This window comes from Myotis brandtii, unplaced genomic scaffold (genome assembly GCF_000412655.1).
Source record: "Myotis brandtii unplaced genomic scaffold, ASM41265v1 scaffold82, whole genome shotgun sequence".
In the NCBI taxonomy this organism is placed as follows: domain Eukaryota; kingdom Metazoa; phylum Chordata; class Mammalia; order Chiroptera; family Vespertilionidae; genus Myotis; species Myotis brandtii.
In genome coordinates, this window is record NW_005371324.1 from 6,185,510 (window position 1) to 6,209,058 (window position 23,549).

Here is a 23,549-nt window from a genome sequence, read left to right on the forward strand (position 1 = left end):
TCCCTCACTAACCCCCCTGCCAGCCTTGTCGCCCCATGCAGCCTGCTGTTAGGTCGTTACTGTTATTGTGATGGTGTCCTGGACAATTTGCATATCCCTCTATTATTAGTATAGATAGATGGCAGTTAGCACACCAGACATTAGAATCAATCCAGGTCTCTGGTTGGCTTCCCTGGTTTTCAGCTGAGTGACTAAGAGAAAATTACATTAACTGATTCAATTCACTTCAGCGGTTTACGTAAAGATTACAATTAGAAGTTCCCAGGGCAGAGTAAGTACAGAATAAAAGCTAGCTTTATAATTACCTGTTGTTATTGTCACTGTTATTATTGTTCCAAATCATCAGCAGGGGTTAGGGGTAACATGGAATGTTTTCTGGGTAATTCACAAATGCCGTCTACACATTCTCTGTCTCTTAAGGCTCTTTCTCTCAGTGTCTCTCCCACTTTGTCCAGTTACTTAACTTCCTTGCACTTCAGTTCCTCACCTGTGAGATGAAGTGCTTAGATGACTGCCAAGATTTGTTTTGGCTCTAACATGGTATGATTCTATGAAATGGACAGTTAATATATTTGACTTCAGTAACTTTATTCAAAGCACAAATACTAAAAAGACACAATTAATTCCTATGCTATTATGAGTTTCCATTGACTCCATGAAACTAATCATTTGAAATAAATTGTTTTGGAAGTGCAGTTTGATCCAGGTATTGAGTAGAATTGCTAGCATAGCATTTCATTTTTGGACAAAACTCAGCACTCATTAAACCACCAGTACTGGAAACTTATATGAGATACTTATTAAACCTTAATGCAGATAAGCCAGTTAATTAAAGTAAATATGGTTGCATTCTATTAAACTTATAAATGATCTTACAAAGCTATGTTGACTTTTATTAGCAGAATGCCTCTCAGAAAAACTAAATTCTAATTTGTTCGGAATTATTAACTTTTTATGAGCAAATGTGATCCTCTCTATCTGTTGCTAGATCTCCGCATCAGAAGGCAGCATTCCTCTGAAAGCGTTTCTAGTATCAACAGTGCCACCAGCCATTCCAGCATTGGCAGTGGTAATGATGCTGACTCCAAGAAAAAGAAAAAGAAAAACTGGGTAAGCTCTCTTCAGTCATGGAACTCTGAGGCTCATTGTTGCACAGTGAGTCAGGCTTTTTATCCTTTGGGGCTTTAGAGATGTGCAGCAGTTTATAAAGAGTCTCATTCAGTGACTAGCACCTCAAATGCTGCACTCGTCACCAAGGTTAGGGTGGCATGGTGCTGAAGAGCATGTTTTAGATTTGGGACTAAACTTGGGTTTGAATTCCTGCTCTGCCACTTTTTTTTTTTAATCTCAGGCTGATTACTTCACCTTTTGTGGGGGCCTAAATAGTCTCATCTGTAAAAATAGGATGAGTAATACTGAGTTTGTAAAGTTGTTGTAAAGAAAAATAACATCTGTAAATAGATGACTTAGTGTAGGGATTTATTGTGCAGGAGGAGAAGAAAAAGATGATGGTGATGATGATGATGATTATAGTGGTGATGATGGTGATGATGGTAATGGTGGTAGTGATGGCAATGATGACGATTATGGTGGTGATGATGATGGTGATGGTGATGACACTGATGATGATGGTATGAAGGTGATAGTGATGATGATGATGGAGAAAGAGAAGAAATGGAGTTGATAAAAGGAAAAGAAGAGACCATGAAAGTCTCCCCACTCCTCACATCAATAGGGTTTTTCATTTGAATAAAGTTTCACCGTGTAAGAAATCAACTACATTAATGTCTGCTTTATTTTTTTAGCAGGAGAATATAGCAGGAATATGGAAATGCACTTTAACAGAACTAGTTTGCAAGAGATATTATTTATGCTAATATTAAGCAATTTCTTAAAATAACTGAGGGGAAGATGCTATCATTGCAAAAATGTTTAAAAACAATGAAGTAAAGGATTTCGCTTAATGCCATGAAACAAAGCAGATTTTAAATAAGTACAACTCTTGATGGAATCTAAAATATAACTCTCAGAAGATTTTCCTGGAGTACCTTCTATGAATAACGAGAGAAATATCTTTTTTTTGTTTTAAAAAATGTTTATGCAGGTAATATTTTAAAATACTGATCAGCCTTCATTCCCTTGATTTGTAATTACACACTCTTTCATGTTTCTGCAAGGTGAACTCTAGAGGAAGTGAGGTGAATATAAACTGTGGGCAATTTGGCATGCATCTATATAAAACACCCTACCTTGGCATGAATGCTATTTATTTTGGCAGTAGGCTTTTATACCCTTTAAAAGCAGATTACCTTGTATGTCTTTCCTTTGTGTCTTTTCACTTTAATCTCAAATTTTAAAAAGAAGAAGTAAAACCATTTTCTGAATAGAGCTGTAGGGGATACCGATTCTGATTTTAAATAGTATGGGAATTGAAAATTTGAATAGAAAACCACAGTTAATGAAGTGTTAGGTGAATTTGATTTAATTTTGCTTTTTAAGTTTATACTGTCAGCAGGACATGACTTGATTGTAGCGCTAAAGTGGCCATTTAAAACAAATTGCCTTGAAGAGAGAATCATTGGGAATGAAATCCCTTCAAGGTACTTAGTTTTAAATGAGTGCTCTGACAGCCATGCCCTTGACCCTGCACTATTTAAAAGCCTTCCATGTTTGCGCTACGCTGGATTAATACAAGAATAAAACAAAAACACAAAACATGGTATCTTTTTTTTTAGAGATACTGTGCTGCAACTGTTAATACTCTGCTTTTACATACTGACCCCAGGCAGTGGCTAGGATGGCACCTGCAAACTAACGCCCCAAAGCAAAATTCTCCAAGTGCAAAAAGACAAGAAAGGTAATTTCTGTCCTTTTTTCAGCTGAGAAGCTCATTCAAACAAGCCTTTGGGAAGAAAAAGTCCACCAAGCCTCCTTCCTCACATTCGGACATTGAAGAGCTCACGGACTCATCTCTTCCAGCATCCCCCAAGTTGCCCCATAACACTGGTGACGGTGGGTCGGCATCCATGAAGCCCTCGCAGTCGGCCTCGGCGTAAGTCACTCCCTCTGCAGAATGCTGAACATTTTTTACCCAACTTCAGGCCTAGCCCATACTTGTGTTCTAAAGGTCATCAGGTTGTGCTGCCACACCATCTCCTCACCAGCCTTTTTCAGAGCCTCTTTAGAATGTCAGACAGCGTTTGTTTCAATCGTTTCTTCTCTTAGAATTTGAGTGTTTCTTGGTCTCATTCTCCACTTTTCTAAGTTATTATTCTCACTTCTTTTCACTTGCACCTGTCCATGGATCTGTCTAACTGTGCGTTAAATGCAGGTCACCCCTTGTCTGGCCACCAAAGAAACGTCGCAATGGCCCTGTCATCTACAAGCATAGATCCCGGTAAAATGGAGTGTGATGCATGAAAACTGCAAAGAGCCAGGTTCTAACCTAGACGGTGTTTGCTTTTGCTTTTTCTAAAACCACTCGCATGCATTTCAACAATCGAAACCTCCTCTGTCTTTCTGGTTTTGAAGCAAAATTTTGTTTCCTAAAGCCAAACCGCAATACATTCTCCTTAATTGTATGAGATAATCCAGCGTAGCGTTTTTATCGTAGCCCACCACTTGAATTTACAAGATAGAATGCAGACTATACAAACGTGCTCTGATGCTCCTCTTTGTTTTATATAGCATTTAAATCAGATTTCCCTTATATGCCCATGACAATGACTAGCCTAGAATTGTCATATAGAACAGGGCCACTAAGGACCATGTAAGACACTTGTGCATCCTATAAAACTTCATAACTCACAGAGGAAGGAAGAACACACTAAGATTTCATGATCAGCAACCTAGTTCTCACATTTTAAATGACAGTGATATCAGCTGAAAAACAAATTCTTTTGACATATTTTCTACAAAGGTGTCCACAAAACAATAAAAGAACAACAAAGAGGATGTAATGTATATGACCTTTCAGCAGCCCTCGATGAGCCTGCTTTTATGGGCTGAAATCTGTGATTTAGCTTCATTAGCTGTGATCCCCTGAGTCAGCTGAGCCTAGCAGGAGGATTATATAACACTCATCCATTATTTCCATGTTCAAAACTAATCTCTCTGATTTATTTCCTACAATCTGTATATTGAATTTTCATGGTAACTTGAAGATGGTATTATGGCAAATAAGATTATTCTTTGCACAATTTTATAAAACAAGAAATCAACATTTTAAGAACATAATAACTTTTCTTTAAAAAAGAATATTTCATATGTTGCAAATAGAGAGTTCAGTCCCTTGGAAAAGGGTAGAATGAAATGTAATATCACTATGGCTCTGCAGCCCATAAATTTTAGCAACAAGAGGCTTTTGAGGGTCACTTTATATACAGTAATAATAGACTGTTTTCATACTTCAGAAAATAGGAAGAGAAGATTAAAGAAAAAGATAGTTCCTATTTCCAATTGTGAACCCATGACTGTATTACTGTGTGTAAAACCCTTTCTCCTTTTCTCTAGGTTTTGCCAGCAGCAAATAATTTCTGTCCCTGCTGGTTAATATTACAGTCCAGTCTTCAAGAGAAGCATTGCTTTTCCTAAGCCTCTGGCTTCCCCCAACCACCAATTTGTGTTTGTTTCCTTTTTCAGCATCTGTGAATGCACTGAGGCTGAGGCAGAGATAATTCTGCAGCTGAAGAGTGAGCTCAGAGAAAAGGAATTAAAATTAACAGACATTCGGCTGGAGGCCCTCAGCTCGGCTCATCACCTCGATCAGATCCGGGAGGCCATGAACCGGATGCAGGTCAGTGCTGATGCAAGGAACGCGTGGAGGGATGGACAATACTGCTTACTTCCGCCTCTCAGTTATTTACAAAAACAAATCTCACCGCACACCTTTTTATGGAAATGTACTCTGTTTATTCAATCTTTGTAACTTATTTTTTATTACCAAACGGAGAAATCTCGGATGTTGGAAGTGGGAAAACAAACTGGTCAGTTGCACACACAGACCATTCAATACACTTACAGGTGATTGGATGCACTTGGCAGCTAAGATTTTAGAGACAGCTATAATCCTTGCTTCTTCACTTTTCCGTGATTTGCCTTTATGTTGGATTTTTTCCTGCTCTTTTGAAATCTGACTTTCAAATACCTTTACCTATTTTCTACTGAGAAACAAAAGTAATGAGAAAACTATAGAAATATAACTCAAGCTTTCTAAATCTGAAAGTAAAAGTATGTCGAATGCCATCTGTAAAAGTAAAGCTTTTGTATTTTTTTTTGAAGCATCTGAGGGCTAAATTCAGACTCAGTCTGTGCTCAGACTAAGTTTTCATTTTATTATTGTGAACCAGTAATCACTTGCTACCGCAGATGACTGAGGGAGAAAAGCTCATTGCTGAGCAGATTCATCTGCCGCTGTGTACATTCATCAAAAGCCTTTTGTTGTTTTAGAGAGCCTCGTGCCCCCATTTTGAAGGAACAAAAACTTTTTCAGATGTTAGCCAGGATTCTGAAGTAATTTGAAATCACCTTATTTGCATTATTTTGCTCTGATTTTCAACTCTCTGTGAATTCAGAATGTTACAAATGTCATCTGCTATGAGATTTTAACAGTACTTTTAAAATGAGAAACGTAAAAAAGAGATAAAAATCAAAAAGAGAAATGTTATGAAGTCTTCAATTATAGTATTCTCAAACGAGGCCATATCCTGAAAACATCTGATATATTCAAAAAATAATTATTGAAATTATAATGGGTAGTGTGTCTATATTTTTGAATATATGAATGTGAGAGACAAGAAAATATTACTTCTCCTTTTTTGGGGAGAAAGTCTGTTTTCATAATTTATATTTGTTTATTTAACACTAGAGGCCCAGTGCGTGAAATTCGTGCCCTCGGGAGCCCATGCCCTCTCATAGTCCAGGAGCCCTCGGGGGGTGTCCGACTGATGGCTTAGGCCCGCTCCTCTCAGTCGGACATCCCCTGAGTAGTCCTTAGCACTGCTGCCAAGGCCAGAGAGGATCCCGCCACCACTGCTGCACTCACCAGCCCTGAGCCCGGCTTCTGGCTGAGCTGTGCTCCCCCTGTGGGAGCGCACTGACCACCAGGGGGCAGCTCCTGCATTGAGCGTCTGCCCCCTGGTGGTCAGTGTGCATCATAGTGACCGGTTGTTCAGCTGTTCCGTTGATTTGCATATTAGCCTTTTATTATATAGGATATGACCTCATGCTTTATTTAGTAAACAGTCTAATTAACTCTGATAAAAGAGATGATACCATTTTCTCAATCAAACCTATTCAATTTTTTTCATGTTTCCCATCTTCACAAAAGAATGAAATTGAAATACTGAAGGCTGAAAATGATCGGCTGAAGGCAGAAACTGGTAACACAGCTAAGCCTGCTCGGCCATCCTCAGAATCCTCAAGTAGCACGTCCTCCTCGTCCTCACGGCAGTCGCTGGGACTTTCTCTAAACAATCTGAACATCACAGAGTCTGTTACCTCAGGTGACTGTGCGTGCACACCTGCCTGAATCAAAGTACTCCTATGACTCAACCGGGGCAGGGTGGTGATGGTGTGTGTGTGGGGGGCAGGTGGGGGGGGGTGGCGGATACTGGAATTTGGAGAACCTTACCCACCACTACTCTCACTCATACCCTCTTAAAATGTAAGCACTCTAATTCTCAGAAGTAGTCCTATTTTTCTCTTGTAAATCTATTCTACTTTGTTATTGTTTTTTTTATTTATTTATTTTTTATATTTTATTGATTTTCTACAGAGAGGAAGGGAGAGGGACAGAGAGCCAGAAACATCGATGAGAGAGAAACATCGATCAGCTGCCTCCTGCACACCCCCCACTGGGGATATGCCCGCAACCAAGGTACATGCCCTTGACCGGAATCGAACCCGGGACCCTTCAGTCCCCAGGCCGATGCTCCATCCACTGAGCCAAACCAGTCAGGGCATGTTATTGTTTTAAAAGTACAATCCCTGGGAAAGAGTGAAAGACTTAGAGATATGGTTTATATATCACTTTTTGAGAAGTACTTTCTCCATTTTCTCATTTGTAATAGAATAAAGGAACTTGATGATCATTAGTGCTCATGAATATAACGCTAATAACCCCATGTGATTTTTTAGTGCTTGGAATGTACAGAGCCCATTTACAAGGGCATCAGGACCTGTTCCTAAATTTGACTAGAAGACTTTGCATGATGTTGCTGAGAGAACATACTGATGCTAATCACTTAATCTGCAGCTCTATTAAACGTCCTGTTATTGTATTCAGTGGCACTAATGATGGAACAAGGGTACGGTTTCATTCAGTTGCAAATAGAATGATGTGACATAAGGTTGTCTTAATAGCTGATTATCTAGTCAGTTATAAAATACTAGTATAACTGCTCCTGTGGCATTGAATTATTTTATGCACATAAGGTTTCATTCAGGAAAGATTTACGAGTGTATCTGTGGTAATTGCGAAGTACAGCCACCAGGTGACGCTTGACAATCAATAATATACATGTTCCTGGGTAACTTTGGATTTATAGAACTGAGAAACTTCAGGAGTTGTCCCAAATTACACTAAAATATAGAAGAAGATGATGACAAAAATGAAGAAGGGAACCAGAGACACCGCATACTAATATTGATGACATTTTTAATCAACTGCATCTCTTGCTTTTACAATATCAGAATTTAAAAAAATTCTACTAATAGATCTGCCCTGAATGGTCTCAAAGTATACTTGCTTTCTTCTCATAAAAAAGCAAGTAGGAACTCCCTGAAATTCAGGAAAACAATGTTTATAATAACCTTTGGCGGGGACTGGGGAAAGGAAAACAATTCTGAAAATAAACATTATGTAAAACAAATCCTAGTAGCCAAGACAAAACAGAGAGAAGTCGTAATAAATGTGCTGACAAATTAACAGGTAAAATAAAACTATGGAAATATGTTAATAACATGAACATATGAATTGTCTCTGAGGTTCATCCACACTCTTTGAAAGATGCTTAAAAAGAAAGAACAAGAACTTTAAATATATAGAATCAGAGAACTCTGAGGATATCCTATGTGTTGGCTTGTTGGTGGTGAACCTGACGGGGAAGTGAAGCAGGAGCCACACCCAATGGCAGTCCGTGCCTGTGTGTGGCCATGGCTGGACTCCCAAGGAAAGGCAGGGGCTGGTTCCTTACAGGGTGGCTTAATGGCAGGAGTTCACTGCCTACTACATAGTTTTGTTTTATCCTAGAGAAATATAATCAGGTTTGAAGAAGGCAAGGTTAGTATCAAAGGCAAATTAGAAAGAACAGCCATGTAAAAATGAAACTAAAATCCATGTCCAGGAATGTTTAGAACTCATAAAGATTAAATATAAAATGAAAGAAATCAAATTTAGAATTTCTGTGTCCATTGATGTTGCCTTCACTCTTGCTTAGTGAGTTCAACATTAGACATCAGAAGTGTGTCTAGGCTGGAACATTTTAGCAGAAAACTTTCTAAGGTTCATGTTTAATCTTTTTTTAAAAAAAGAAGGAAGTAGGTAGGAGAGAGGATCATTGACAGATGCCCTAGTCTTGAAACATACTGCAGGTTCCATACATCCAGTAAAGATGAAAGTTTGAAAAGCCTTTTTTTATTTTTGTCAAAATTTCACTTTATTATAATCAAAATAACAGGTCTTTTTATTCTTCCCTCAAAATGTTTACAGAGGACCATAACTAATTTTCCATACAAATTAACTAGAAGACCCTTAACCTTGATGGGATTTGTTTTTCCTCAGAGTTGTTTCTTCAGGTGGTCAGCCTAACATATACTGGGAATAGGAGTCATGATAGCTCCTCCCATCATCAATAGTGAGTCACGATATGCTCCTCCCACCATCAATAGAAATAGTTAGAATAAATACATGGAGAAAAGTAATATAGAACAGCTAAATTTATACGCCCGGCTAGTGTGGCTCAGTGGTTGAGCGTTGACTCATGAACCAGGATGTCACAGTTTGATTCTCTGTCAGGGCACATGCCCGGGTTGGGACTCAATCCCCAGTAGGAGGCACGCAGAAGGCAGTCGATTATTTTCTCTCATCATTGTTTTTTCTATCTATCTCTCCCTCTCCCTTTCTGAAATCAATTTTTTTAAAAAAAAATATTAAATACTGAGAATAAAGGGCTTTAAACGCATTATCTCTTATTCTCTCAATAACCCTATAAAACAGATGCTATTTGAGCCCCATTGTACAGATGAGGAAATCAAGACTTAGGAAAGTGACTATAATAATGTGTTGGAAATCACGCACCTAGTAACTGGCAGAGCTAATTTTTGAACCCAAGTTTGGATGAATCTAGTGCCTGAGATGTTAACCATTATGCTTTCAGTAGCCACATATGCGAGAGCCAAGGATAATTAGTCACTTACTTGTTGACAAATATTTACCCTACTGCTGAGACATTTTATATTTTAAGTCTGTTTTTTAAGAGTAAGCATGATATAAAATGAATAACATCCTCTAAGGCAAACTAGACAAGTATATCAGAAATCAGATGAAATTTCTTATTATGGACTATTAGGTCATACATGAGTGGCCTGGCCCTTATATCCTTTCATGCATTCCCCACTCTCTCCTTAGTCTGTACACTCCTGCCATCCCAAATATTTATCCATTCCTTGAACACCTAGCTCATTCATCAAGACTTTTGAATTTGTCTATGTTGACTGGACCTCTTTTCCTAGGTCTTCATTTGCGTAAGCACTTCTCAGCCTCCTGGTCTTAGCTTTAAACACCTCCTCCGCCTGGAATCCTTCCAAGATTACCTACCTGTCTGGAGCAGGCTCCCTTCACTTACACTATTTCACTACCCTGTGCCTTTCATTTCTTGCACTTAGCACATTATGAAATTATCTTGTATACTTTTGTAGTATACATTCTTACCTTGGTATTTATTTCCAATCCCCAGCACAGTTTCTGATATATTTTATGTGTAATCAATGTTTGTGCATATTTATCAACATTTATAAATAATTGAGCAAAGTACTAAAAAGTTAATTTGGTCATGAACTATGAGAAATTTAGGTGTGAACAGCTATTAGTGAACCACTATAAACTTCTGAGAAAAGGAGCAAGAGAATTAAGATGACACTTAAGGAAGAGTTTCATTTTTTAGTGGGATAGGTGAAAAAGTGAGACTATGAGAATGGTAATCTAGTAAAATAATTAAATTCCAGTAAGGGAGATAGTCTTTGATGATTAAAAAATTTCCAACCCTGGCCAGGTAGCTTCATTGGTTAGAGCATCCTGCCGAAATGCCAAGGTTTCCAGTTTGATCCCCCATTAGGGCACATACACTGAGTGGCCAGATTATTATGACTGGCCAGATTATTATTACCACCTAATCAGTACAATGAAGTGAATTAGTTATGCAAATAATAATAATAATAATAAAACCTTGAGAGTATTTGCTTAGGAAGTTTTCAATATTCAGTATTTTTGGGAGTGTCAATGAAGTACTGATGAGGTGGTCATAATAATCTGGCCGGTCATAATAATCTGGCCACTCAGTGTATAAGAATCAACCAATGAATGCATAAATAGGTGGAACAACAAATCTCTCGCCCTCTCCCTCCCTCTCCCTCTCCCCTCTCTCTCACACACACACACACACATACACACACACATCAATAAAAATTTAAACAATAAAAAAATAAAAAGTTTCTAGCAAAAATCTTCATATTCTTCAAATTCTGAATGCTACTTTTTCATTATGGTCTTAAGGGATTTTTTTTTTGCTCCTTCCTTTGCAAAGTTGCATATTCCTCATTATTAAGATAATGGAACCATCCCATTATCAGAAGCTATTTGATTAAATTATTAATTCTATGATGCTATGATGGCAGCCCTTGTTTCTATAAAATTACAGTCAGAGCAGTTGAGTCCTCCTGTCACCAGACACATGTGCTCTTCAGCACGTAACTGAGTTTTCTTCATCCACAGAACACTGTCTTCATATTAAATATGGCTCTATAATAACATCATTGTCAAAGGAAAACATATATTTGGGATAGTTTGCCTTAATAATTCTCCAAATTAGACATTAATCTTATATAATATATTTTGAAAATTATCTTTAATCATATTTAAGGACTGGAGCTTTAAAGGTTAGCTAGCTTTATCATGCTTCTGTAACTCTTAGCTGACTACTAAAAATAATATTCTGGTTTTGAAACTATAAGCATAAAGAGTACAGGGGAGTGATAATTAGCATATTTTTGAAGGTAAGTATAATGCCATGGTTGAAATTCAATCAGAGTATCATAATTATAGATATAAGGTAAGCAGTGATATAGCTGGATAAGTGCCAAATGCTTGAAAATAATTTCAGTTGACAGTCAATCTCCAAACCTTTGCATTTATAAATTATATGGATATTGAGCTTGGATACTTTAGATTGGATTGAAAAATCAGATTGCTTTTCAGTTTGTCACAGTTATAATGGTAACTGAATATTATGCCGGTTACTCAGACCAGTGTGTAATGGAAAAGGAAACCCCTCATTTCCTCATCTAAAGGCCATGGCCCAGCACTTGGGTGAAGATATTTTGTAGCCGAAATAAAATCTTAGGTTGAAAACTTTAACCCAACCACAGTAATTCAGCTTCTTAAGTGCTAAGATTTTTAAGCCAATCAGGCTAATTTGGGAAGCAAAAAAGCTAACCAGTCCCATTGAATTATAAAACTAACTGAGGGAGAAAACAATGATAACAGACAAATTGAGCTAACATGACTCTACTTGATGTGTGTCTGTGTGTTTTTAATTTGGTAGATATTTTGCTAGATGATGCTGGTGATGCAAGCGGACATAAAGATGGACGCAGTGTGAAAATTATAGTCTCCATAAGCAAGGGCTACGGTCATGCAAAGGTATTTCTTTAATCTTAAATTCTTTATTTCTAAAGGCTGAGAATGACCATGAATCAATTGTAATTTGTATTTGAATATTGGTTCTGATTAACATATTATTAGCAGTGTTTGTCTTGGCATTACCTTAATATGTTATAGAAGCAGAAAAATTAGGGACTGGAAAAAAATGACACCATCATATAGGTAAACCTGTGTCTCAGTATGTCATGTCCACTCACTGAATCCTCACTGATTGTCAGCAACCCTTATTTCTTGAACTTAAAAAAAAGTTGCCTTCTTTGTCATAAACATTCATCTAAAATGAAATATTCTAAAATATCCATCAGGTTTCACTTATAGAATACAGGTGATCTTTATGATGTTCAGTAACATGTTGCTACAGCTGTCAGTTTGGCCTTTGTGCAAAGAAGAGACTATCTATATATATAAAACCCTAAGTGACTGGTCGACCGTTTGACTGGTCAACCATTTGACCAGTAGCTATTATGTGCACTGACCACCAGGGGGCAGACGCTCAATGCAGGAGCTGCCCCCTGGTGGTCAGTGTGCTCCCACAGCAGGAGTGCCGCTCAGCGAGCTTACCAAGTGGCAGCGGCAGCAGGAGCTGTGGGGCCAGGATGAGCGGAAGGGCGGTCCCCCGCCCGGGCTCAGCCTCTACCCCAGCCACCTGTCACTTTGTGTACTACTACATACCTTAGGGGATGTCAGACTGCCAGTTTTGGCCCAATCTTCAGCTGGTGAGAGGGCACAGGCCAGGCTGAGGGACCCCACCAGTGCATGAATCTGTGCATCGGGCCTCTAGTAAGCTAGATAAATATCCTCGACACTGGAAAGACATATTCTACTGAACTCAGTATGATAAGTTCTATTTGTACTTCTTGTATGTATCATTTTGAAGCAAGGTCTTAGCTGATTAGGCAAATATTTTACTTTTCCTGGAATCAAATATTGCCTTCAAATTGACAATGTCATTCTGACTCTAGCCCTTCCTTAAAACTAAAAATAATATTTCAAGCTGAAAATGTATTTGAGTGGCCAAGAAAACAAATTTGTAAGAATCTAATTCTTTTCAATCAAACAGTAAAACAAAAAGTGCTTCAGAATTTTTAAATAATGGAACTATTTAAATTTTAAAAGAAAGTGAGAATTTTTATACTGAGCAAACAACCCAAGAATAAACTTTCTGCTTTAGCTGCAGATTTTGGCCTGATTTCCTGAAGTGGGTCTTACAGTGAAAGACTATAATAATCTCAGTGAATTTAAACTACCTCTAAGTTAAAAGCAGCTGCTTATAAAGCACTAGAGGCCTGGTGCATGAAAATTCGTGCACTCAGGGGGTTCCTCAGCCTGGCCTGTGCCCTTTTGCAGTCCAGGACCCCTCAGGGGATGTCCACCTGCCAGCTTAGGCCTGCTCCCTGGAGGATCAGGCCTAACCTGGCATTCAGACATCCCTCTGGCAGCCCAGGAGCTTTTTGGGGATATCCAACTGTAGCTTAGGCCCACTCCCCATGGCCACCTCTGCAGAAGGTGCAGCGCCAGGACCAGGACCGCACAGTCCCCTCTCCCGCTATCTCTGCAAAAGCGGGGGTGCCTGGACTGCCATGGCTTGCCTGGTGGTGCAGGCTCGCTGGCCTCACCCCCACCCCTACCACCCACTGGTTGTTCAGACAGGTCGTTCTGGAAGGTCGTTCAACCATCTGGTCTAATTAGCATGTTAACTCTTTGTTGTATCGGATTGTATCCGTGTCCATTTTGACTGGGTTACAATAACACTGGAAAACAAGTTTTCTTTTTCAAAAGAATTCTAAAAGACAGTGTCTTTGAAAATTGAAAGTAGTTCTCTTAGTCTTCTTGGAGTGCTGTAGCAAAATACCATAGATTGGGTGACTTCAACAGCTGAATTTACTTTCTCACAGTTCTGCAGTCCAAAATGAAGGTGCTGGTTGATTTGATTCTTGATGAGGGCTCGCTCTTCAAGTTGTACACCGCCACCTTTTCAGTGTCCTCACATGGCCTTTCCTCAGTGTGTGTACTGGAGGAGAGAGATCTCTCTCTTCCCCAATTTATAAGACCACTACTTCCACCATGAAAGGCCTACTTCAATTGCCTAATCTAACTCTAATTACCTCCTAAAGTTTCTATTTCCAAATACTATCACATTGGGGATTATGGCTTTAACATGAATTTTTGGGCTATATGTAGGAGAATACCAACATTTAATCCATAGTAGTAATAATAAAAAAAAATCACAGTAGTTTTGCTGTGAATTTATCAACTTTTTATGTTAAAGGTATTGGCTTCTTAATCAGTTTATATCTAAATAATGGTGATAATCACCCTCATAGAGTTAAATGTTACTGATGAAGAAATTGGAGCTCTGAGCTGACTAAATGACTCACCTGTGGTCATATTTATTAATTATGTGGTAGATGTTGTATGTTGTAGAATCCATGTCTTCTAATACTTGACTTAGTTATTATTTGACCACATCTTAGGGAGTATGCAGTTGGTGACTAGACCCAAGATTGTAATCTATATGCTTTCTAATTCTATCTACTGGTGTCATGATCACTATTTCACATAACCATTTGTCATGAAAGAGGCTCCAGTTAGGCTATAAACTTTGAATTGCTTACTTTTCCAATATATGTAGAAATTCCTCAAAATCCCATCCCACCAAAATGATAAATTTGGGACCATTGTTTATATTGTAAAGGGATTCTTTGCTTGCTAAAATGAGTCCTGTACATTCCCTGCAAGTCCTTTGAAATCATGACTACTCTAATAAATTCAAAATGGGACCTGTTTTGTTAGTATATGAATGCAATACTAGCATGGAAAAATTATTTTTAAAGCTGGATTACATTTTAAAGATAATCTAAGTGAATAACTTTAAAAAAAGCTTAACAAAGATAAAATCACAAAAATAGTAAGATGACGTTCTAGGACTCATATGATATAGTTCTATTCCATCTCTATCACCATTTCCTTCCTACCAAGCTGCTTCTCTCCAGGAATGCACCCTCTGCATTAAAACGGAAGACTATTCTCTCCTGGCCCTTTCCCTTCTACTGAACAGGTCATGAATCCGTTTTCCTTGACCATATCGTTTCATCTAATCTCTTATTTGTTTTTGTTGCTATTGCTGTTTCTTTCTTTCTTTGGTTGGTTGCTTAGTTTGTTGGGGTGTATTTTATTTTACATAATCCACTGTGTGTATCTGTTACTATAAAACCCATAGGCTTAATAAGTATATTAGTCTTAATCATCACTACATCCATACATTTAGTAGCAAATGTAGTGATAAGACAAGGCACACAGGTGGGTTTTTATCTTGTTTTATTTTGTTCTTATGTAGGACCAGAAGTCTCAGGCGTATTTGATAGGATCCATTGGTGTTAGTGGAAAAACCAAGTGGGATGTCTTAGATGGTGTAATTAGACGTCTCTTTAAGGTAAGTTGTGCAAATATCTTGCTATTAATTTTCAGATGTGTTTCATTTTGGATACTTCCCTTAGCTTAAATAGCATATACATATTTGCTTTTACTCTCCTTCATTTCAAATATCAAGGAGAGCTTTCTATCTACACTAGTTTTATATTGCTCATTTCTAAAATTCTTGACAGATAGTTTCATATCCCCATGAGTTTTGTATTTTTTGGTTGACGAGTCAAACCTCAGTTTTGACCTTCCTGTTTTTGTGTGTACCTCTTAGGAATATGTGTTTCGAATTGATACATCTGCTAGCCTTGGTCTGAGCTCTGACTGCATTGCTAGCTACTGCATAGGGGATTTAATTAGATCCCATAGCCTAGAAGTGCCTGAGTTGCTGCCTTGTGGATACCTTGTTGGAGATAACAACATCATCACTGTGAACCTGAAAGGTAAAAATCAAAAGGAAAGGAAAAGCACATTGTATTTTTTTTTTACCAACATTACTTTTTTTTGCAGTTTTCCTTCATATTTTCATATTGAAAACTATGTTAACTACTTTGATAGTTTTGGTATGAAATGAACTGTATTTACATTTTAAACACAGAAATCCTACATAAAACACTAAAATCCATGTAAATGAAATCCTTTGGATTTGAGGACGTGAAACTTGTACTGTAATTTTAAAAATTCTCCAGGACTTACAAAAAAGGGAATGTGATTTAGGGAATTTCAAGTTTCTAGGTTTCTTCCATTACCATCTTTCACATTGGGAGGATTCAAAACATGTATTTTTTGTTCCAAAGTAATGTATTCATCACTACATCTCTGATTTTAAAATATGAGTACCCAATAAATACCCACTGGGGATAGCGAATGGAAGTTAATAATCAAGAGTGAGGAATTGTTTTCTTTGCTTTGGATGATGTGATTAATTATAGGCAAATAGAATATCTAAATTATGCTATGTCCATAATTTCTTGTTCATTCATGTTAAAGAATCAGAATACATCTATATAAACTATGAATTAATAGGAATGTGTCAATATTTGATTTTATGATTAAGGTAATTGAGTAAATAAAAAGGAGATACTGTTTCTCTACTTCTTAATTCCTTGCTAAATATCACAATTTGTGTTTTCCAAAAGCTTAAGTGGTTGTACAGCTGGGGTGTGTAATGAGAACTAAATGAAAATACAGAAGAGAAACAGGAAGAAAAAGGGAAGAACATACACACATATGTATTTTGTATTTTTATCTTTACATTTATTCTTAACAAAACTACCACCTTCAAAGGGAAGGAGATTTTAGAATAGAATTTACAGTAATGCTTCCATTTCTTTCTGGAAGCTTAAGTGGGGAGCATGAAGTAGACAGTGGAAGGAAGCCTGAACAAAAGGAAAGGGCCTCCTTTCTTTTGCATGTTCACTCTGTCTCACTACTGATGTTTTCTGTCTTAAAATGGCAGCATATGTTTGTGGGATACAAGTATCAAGGAAAGTGTTTTTGCAAGGACTGCTTTGCTATGAATAACAAAGCTTTGTTGGCAGTTGACACTGTATTTTAAATTCTAGCTTGTATGGAATAATAAGGCAAGCTGTTCCCTTTGTTTCTTCCTTCAGGGGTAGAAGAAAACAGTTTGGACAGTTTTGTTTTTGATACACTCATTCCTAAACCAATTACCCAAAGGTACTTTAACTTATTGATGGAGCATCACAGAATTATACTCTCAGGACCTAGTGGTACTGGAAAGACCTATTTAGCGAACAAACTTGCTGAATATGTAATAACCAAATCTGGGAGGAAAAAGACAGAGGATGCAATTGCCACTTTTAATGTGGACCACAAGTCAAGTAAGGTAAGTCACAAATTCCTACGAGAACTGCTGCTATGTATCCACAAGTGTCTTAAGCAATTAAGCATTAAGATTGCGTAAAAGTTCCATATTGTACATGGAAATGTATCCACCTCTTTGACTAAAAATAGTATGTAGTAGTTGACTAAACCCTGCTTCATGACTTTGAACAAAACTGCTATTCAATACCATTAAGTTATCACAGACATTGGGGATATACAGAAGGAAATGACAGATTCCCTATTATCTGATTTCTCTTAGGAAGTATGAGTACAAAGAGATCCATGAAAAGTGCTATAGATGCAAGAGGTAAAAATAACAATTCCTGGAGGAATCAGAGCTTTTATAAAAAGTCAATAATTGGCTCTGAGTCTTAATAAATTAGTAGGAATTAACTGAATGGGTATTTGGGTATAATTAGAATATCCCAGGCGGAAATTCTGGAAGCAGCAATTGCTTACGCCATATTTCTATAGGATTTCTGCTTAGGAACTTTAGGAAATTGAACAGTATTCCCTGTTAGCATCAACTGAAAGCTCATATACCATAATAGTCAGCTTGAACACTCTCAATTTTTAACTAGTCAAGAGAGGCTATAAAGCCTAGTTAGTACTTTCATATATTCTGAGTAAAATGAGACATCCTGAAAAGGAAATAGTTTATGCCTAACACTAGACTTTGCCTATAATAATATTCATTAAATTCTCAATTAATTCAACCTAAGGTTCGCTTAGAAAACTCTATTTGTTATGACCAGTCCCTGAGGGAATCCACATGATAGTGGGCCATGTTATTTTTCAGATAACCTGCTTAGATGATCTAAACTAACCCAAACTCTCAGAAACCTCAGGCCAGCAAATTTTCAGGAATAAACATGATTCCCAAAGCATCCAAAACCCAGTGGATTCTTGAAATAAACCATACATGTAGCTTAGTGAACAAAAAGTTCCTAATGGTATGGACAACTACATGCTAACAAACTGGAAGAAATGGAAACATTCTTAGAAATATACAATTTACCAAGAATGAATCTGGAAGAATTATAAAATTCAAGTAGATCAACTACTAATAAGATTGAATCAGTAATCAATAATCTTCAAATAAAAAAAAGCCCAGAACCAGATGGCTTTACTGGTTAGTTATACCACACATTTAAAGATGAATTAACATCAGTAATCAATAATCTTCAAATGAAAAAAAGCCCAGAACCAGATGGCTTTATTGGTTAGTTATACCACACATTTAAAGATGAATTAACAACGATCCTTCTCAAACTCTTTTAAAAATCAAAGAAGAGTGAGTACTCCCAAACTCATTTTATGAGTCCAGCGCTAATTACCCTGATACCAAAACCAGAAGAGGGAACTAAACCTAATTCAGCAGCTCATTAATGGGATCATTCATCATGATCAAGTGGTGCTTATCCCTGGGATGCAAGAATAGTTCAACATATGAAAATCAATCATGTGATGCAACATATTAACAAAGTGAAAGAAAAGAATCACATGGTCATTTTAAAAGATGTAGAAAAAGCATCTGACAAAATTCAATATGGTAAAAACTCTTAATATATTAGGCATCTAAGGAACACATCTCAACAAAATAAAGGCCATATATATGACAAGTTCACAGCTAACATCATACTCAGAGATGAAAGGTTGAGTTTTTTTCTCTGAAATCAGGAACAAGACAAGGGTGCCCACTCTTACCACTACTATTCAACAAAGTACTGGAAGTCATAGCTAGAGCAATTAAGCAAGATAAAGAAATAAAAGTTATCAAAATTGGAAAAGAAGTAAAGTTTTCTCTATTTGCAGATGACATGATTTTATAGAGAAAGAATCCTAAAGACTCAACTGAAAAATTGTTAGATTTAATCAATGCTAAATTTGCCAGCTACAAAGCTAACATGCAAAAATTTGTTGCATTTCTATACACTAACAATGAATTTTTCTGAAAAAGAAATAGACATCAATTTGATTTATAACAGCATCAAAAACAATAAAATACTCTATGCTTTACACCTGAAACCAATGTAAATTTATGCTTAAAGTAAACTAAATATTTAAAATTAACTGAAGGTGGATTAAAGACTTAAATGTAAGACCTAAAACCATGAAACTCCTAGAAGAAACATAGGAATAAAGCTTCATGACATGGGTCCTGGTAAAGGTTTTTTGGATATGATATTTAAAGCATAAGCAATAAAGTAAAAAATAAATAAGTAGGACTACATCAAACTAAAAAGCTTCTGCACAACAGAAGAACATCAACAAAGTGAAAAGATAACCTATGGAATAGCAAAAAAATGTTTGCAAACTATATATCTAATAAGGGGTTAATGTTCAAAATATATAAAGAACTCAATAGCAAAAAACACAATTAAAAAAATAATCCAAAGGAGATATAGGAAAAACAAACATGTATATGAAAAGATGCTCAATATCACTAGTCATTAGGGAAATGAAAATTAGAACCACAATGTGGTGTCACCTCATGCCTGTTAGCCTGGCCATCATTAAAAAGATAAGAGATCACAGTTGCTGGCATGGGAGTGGAAAAAAGGGAGCCCTTTTGTGCACTTTGGTGGGATTGTAAATTAGTACAGCCAGTATGGAAAACAGTAGAGAGGATCCTCAAAAAATCAAAAAAGAACTACCATGTGATCTAGTAGTTTCACTTCTGGGAATATATTCAAAGGAAACAAAAACACTAAATCAAAAAGATATCTGCATCCCCACAATCATAGCAACATTATTTACAGTAGCCAAAACATAGAAACAACCTAAGTGTCCATTGATAGATGAAAGGATCAAGAAGATGTGGTATAGGCCCTGGCCGAGTAGCTCAGTTGGTTGGAGCATCAGCCTGATGTGCCAAGGTTGCTGGTTCAAGCATATATACTAGTGGCCCGGTGCATGAAATTCGTGCACATTAAAAGAGAATTAATGAGAAGAAATATTTTAATATTGCTATTTGTCCTTTCTCTATAATAGAAGTATCAGAAATGAGAGAAAATTAGTAAAATGTATATAAAATCTCCCTCCCGTCAGAGTCTGGGGTGCGCCATGGGACCTAGAGTCAAGACCCCGCCCACCACCCTCACACACTTCGAAAATGCAGGAGACCTAGACCTGGCCGGCCCCACCCCCTGTCAAGCCCCTTCGGGTCGGGGGAGCAGCCTCAGGTCCCCCAGCCCGGCGCCAGGGCGGGGGGCAGGGCCTGAGGTCCCCTGTCAAGACCTGCTGGGTGGGGAGCATGGCCTGAGGTCTCCTGGCCCTGAGCTAGGGCAGGGCTCCCCCGTCAAGCCCTGCCAGGTGAGGGGCATGGTCTGAGGTCCCCTGTCAAGCCCTGCAGGGTGGGGAGTGTGGCCTGAGGTCTCCCAGCCTGGCTCTGGGGCAGGGGGCTCAGTCTGAGGTCTCCTGACTCAGAGCTGGGGTGGGGGTGGGGCGTGGCCTTAGGTCCCCTGTCAAGCCTATCCCTCCCCACCGCCCCCAGTAGCATGATACCAGTGCTGAACGCGGTCGCACGCAGGAGCACACAGGCAGCGTGACATTAGTGGGGGCGGAAGTCCCCGCCCCTGGCCCTGCCCACAGACTGGTTGTGACTGGGACACAGTAATGGACAAATTAGCATACACACACACACACACACACACACACACACACACACACACACCTTTGTTCAAAATTGTCTTATATTTATTTTTCAAGGAGAACAAAGATGTCATAAAGCAGGATGAGATCTATTAAAGTTAAATTAATATAATACATGTATTCCAAATATTTCCTTGGAGCCCAGCACTGTTCAAATTATGGTTGAATCACCCATACTCATTACAACTGGAGAGCATAGGACCTGAGGCATGGAACCAGAGTATTGGACTCTTCTCTAAAAAGCAAGAAGAACACAGTTGTTTGCTGGTTCCAGTCAACATTGTTCAATGCCAACTGTGAATTTTAGTTCTCCTCATATCTTTACTTAAAAGCCTTTTAACAGAATGTTTTTTTCTTTTTAACCAAAATGATAAAAGGATTGACATTTCTTAGTCATCCTCAGTGTGCTTTTTGGTATTCCCTCAATGTTGAAGTGACAAAATTCTTTAAACCTTGCTTCCTTTAAGAGAAAACAAATGGGTAGAAAATAGACTATTTATTACAGGAAACCAAAGCATTTTGATGAAGTTGGATATCACTTAAAATCAAGTTTTAAATCAGATTTATTTGGGCTTCATTAGGATGTAGTTTTATTATGCTAACAAATTAGGTTAATTAATATTAATTATAAAATTTGCTTTAACCCCAAGTCCTCTGTTATATATAGGTACTTTTTATCTCAGTTTTAAAAATGTTTAGAGCTTGGAGCTATTCTTATCAACATTGTATGTGTTCTTAATTTTTTTTAATCTAGTATTCCCAACATTCTTATTTTCTACTATTTCATAATAGAATATTTTATGCCATTATTAGGTCAGTTTAATTTTTGTTATTACAAAATAATGAAAAATAAAGCATTGCCAAGAGTGTTCAAATACAGCTAATGATTCTCAGAAACAGTAAAAGGAAAAACAACAGCAACAACAACAACAAAAACCCATGGACAAATCATGTGGTACTCAGCACCAAGAAAGTACAAAATACAAACTAACAAATGTTGTTGTTGTTTTTTTTCACTTTATTTTTGTAAGATGAGAATGAGCTATTAGTAATGCTGGAAACAAAATTGTTGCCAGAGAACTTGGTCAATTCATGCTAATTGTGAGAGAATCTACACTGGTGTTTTGTTTTCTATTTTGTTTTGTTTCGTTTTTATGGGAGTGGCAAATGAGACTAGTAATAAAGGACTAGGGATGAGAAAGTGAGGTTGTGTGAGGGATAGCTGCTAACAGTGTTGATTTATTAAGTGAAGTGTGAATGAGGCGTAAAATGATAAATCCTTTCCCTGAAAAATGGAGCTTTGTAATTGTGGCTGTGCTTTATACTGGACTGTAGACAGCACTGAAGAGATGAAGCCAAAAAGCACTTACTGATTCCAAAATAGCGAACAATAAACCATCAAAAGAAAAAAAATCTGTTTGTGCTTTGGTACGTCTGTAGTTTACATTCGGTCCCTTTTCTCACTCTTCAAGCCTTTCTTCATGCTGCCAGTAGGAATATTTTGATGGAGAGCAGTACATATAAGCAATTATCCTTGGTGACATTTGATATAGTGGGCCCAGAAACCTAGAGATGGGTTTAGGAAAGACTATGTGGCCATCTGAAGCCACCTGGGGTGTTAGGCAGGGAAAGATTAGAAAACTGGACTTGGAAGATTCATTTTTACTAATAGTGTGCCTAGAATCAAAACCAAAGAAAGCAATGATCAACAGTTTTATGTAACTGCTGTTTTCTGTGTATATTTTCAAAGCATGGGATTTATCTCATCCTCAATGTCCATCTGGTAGATATAGCTGTTTTATACTGCCTGATTTGATCTTGGGCATGAGACTTTTAATGTTAATGCATCAGTACTTCAATCTAAGACTTTGCCCCCAGTTACGCTATGGTGAGAATCATGAAGTGATTTCCAAAAGGTCTGAAAAGCTCTTAACTTATATGACAAAATTATTTGTGTGTGCTAATTTCTACTTGCCACTGGTCCATAGCTTTTTTTAGATTCCCAGTGGGATCTTATAATCTATTACCCTTCTCAAGATGAGAGCGAACCGTAATAAAATTTAATGGCCCTACTTTTCCAAAAATCACCCAGTGATTTCTTAATTACCAAATTCAATGCCCATTGTTCTCTCTCTCTCTCTCTCTCCTTTCCTTATGTATAGCAAATTGCTATAGTTCACCTCTCCTTTCTAGAAATTCCTCTGATTTTCCTTTTTTCCTTGTTTCCTTCCTACTTAGAAGGCTCCTTCTTTGTCTCTTTCACTGACTACTCTTCCTTTACCTACTGGTAAGTAAAAATATTCCCATATATACTGTTCTCTCTCCCATCTGTCCTCATCTAGGTGACTCCATTGGTTTCAACTTGTGTTGACTCCATTTTTAACCATGTCCATTCTCTTTCTATTAGATTACAAATATGTTAATATTAGCATACTAAATATACACATTTAGAAATGCCAACCTCAACTCTGAAAAAAAATCATAAATCCATCTTCTTCCATCCATCTCTACTACGACTGCCCTCCCACCCAAATTAACACCCTCTATCACTTGGACTATTCTAGTTGTTTCTCACTGCCCTATTTGCAACTTAAGTTTACTTTCCCTTCTCTCTCTTCCTATCTTTATCCTTTCACCTCATGGAAAATAAAGTGTTTTTTCATAATTAAAATCTGACCACATTAAAATT

The 23,549-nt window shown here is 37.4% G+C and overlaps 1 protein-coding gene across 7 annotated transcripts in view; it reads left to right on the forward strand.

The window, feature by feature from the left end:
- The window catches only part of NAV3 (neuron navigator 3), an 832,279-nt gene that overhangs the window by 789,645 nt on the left and 19,085 nt on the right, over positions 1 to 23,549 (forward strand). For 6 of the 7 annotated variants that reach the window (XM_014531666.1, XM_005884144.2, XM_014531665.1 and 3 more), the window contains 8 exons: positions 989 to 1,110; positions 2,880 to 3,052; positions 4,642 to 4,795; positions 6,329 to 6,503; positions 11,820 to 11,917; positions 15,276 to 15,371; positions 15,633 to 15,801; positions 16,972 to 17,207. In XM_014531666.1, the coding sequence (XP_014387152.1) occupies positions 989 to 1,110; positions 2,880 to 3,052; positions 4,642 to 4,795; positions 6,329 to 6,503; positions 11,820 to 11,917; positions 15,276 to 15,371; positions 15,633 to 15,801; positions 16,972 to 17,207 (1,223 nt within the window). Of the gene's footprint in view, positions 1 to 988; positions 1,111 to 2,879; positions 3,053 to 4,641; positions 4,796 to 6,328; positions 6,504 to 11,819; positions 11,918 to 14,917; positions 14,997 to 15,275; positions 15,372 to 15,632; positions 15,802 to 16,971; positions 17,208 to 23,549 lie in introns of those variants that run through there. The other variant, XM_014531668.1, reaches the window with a different exon arrangement.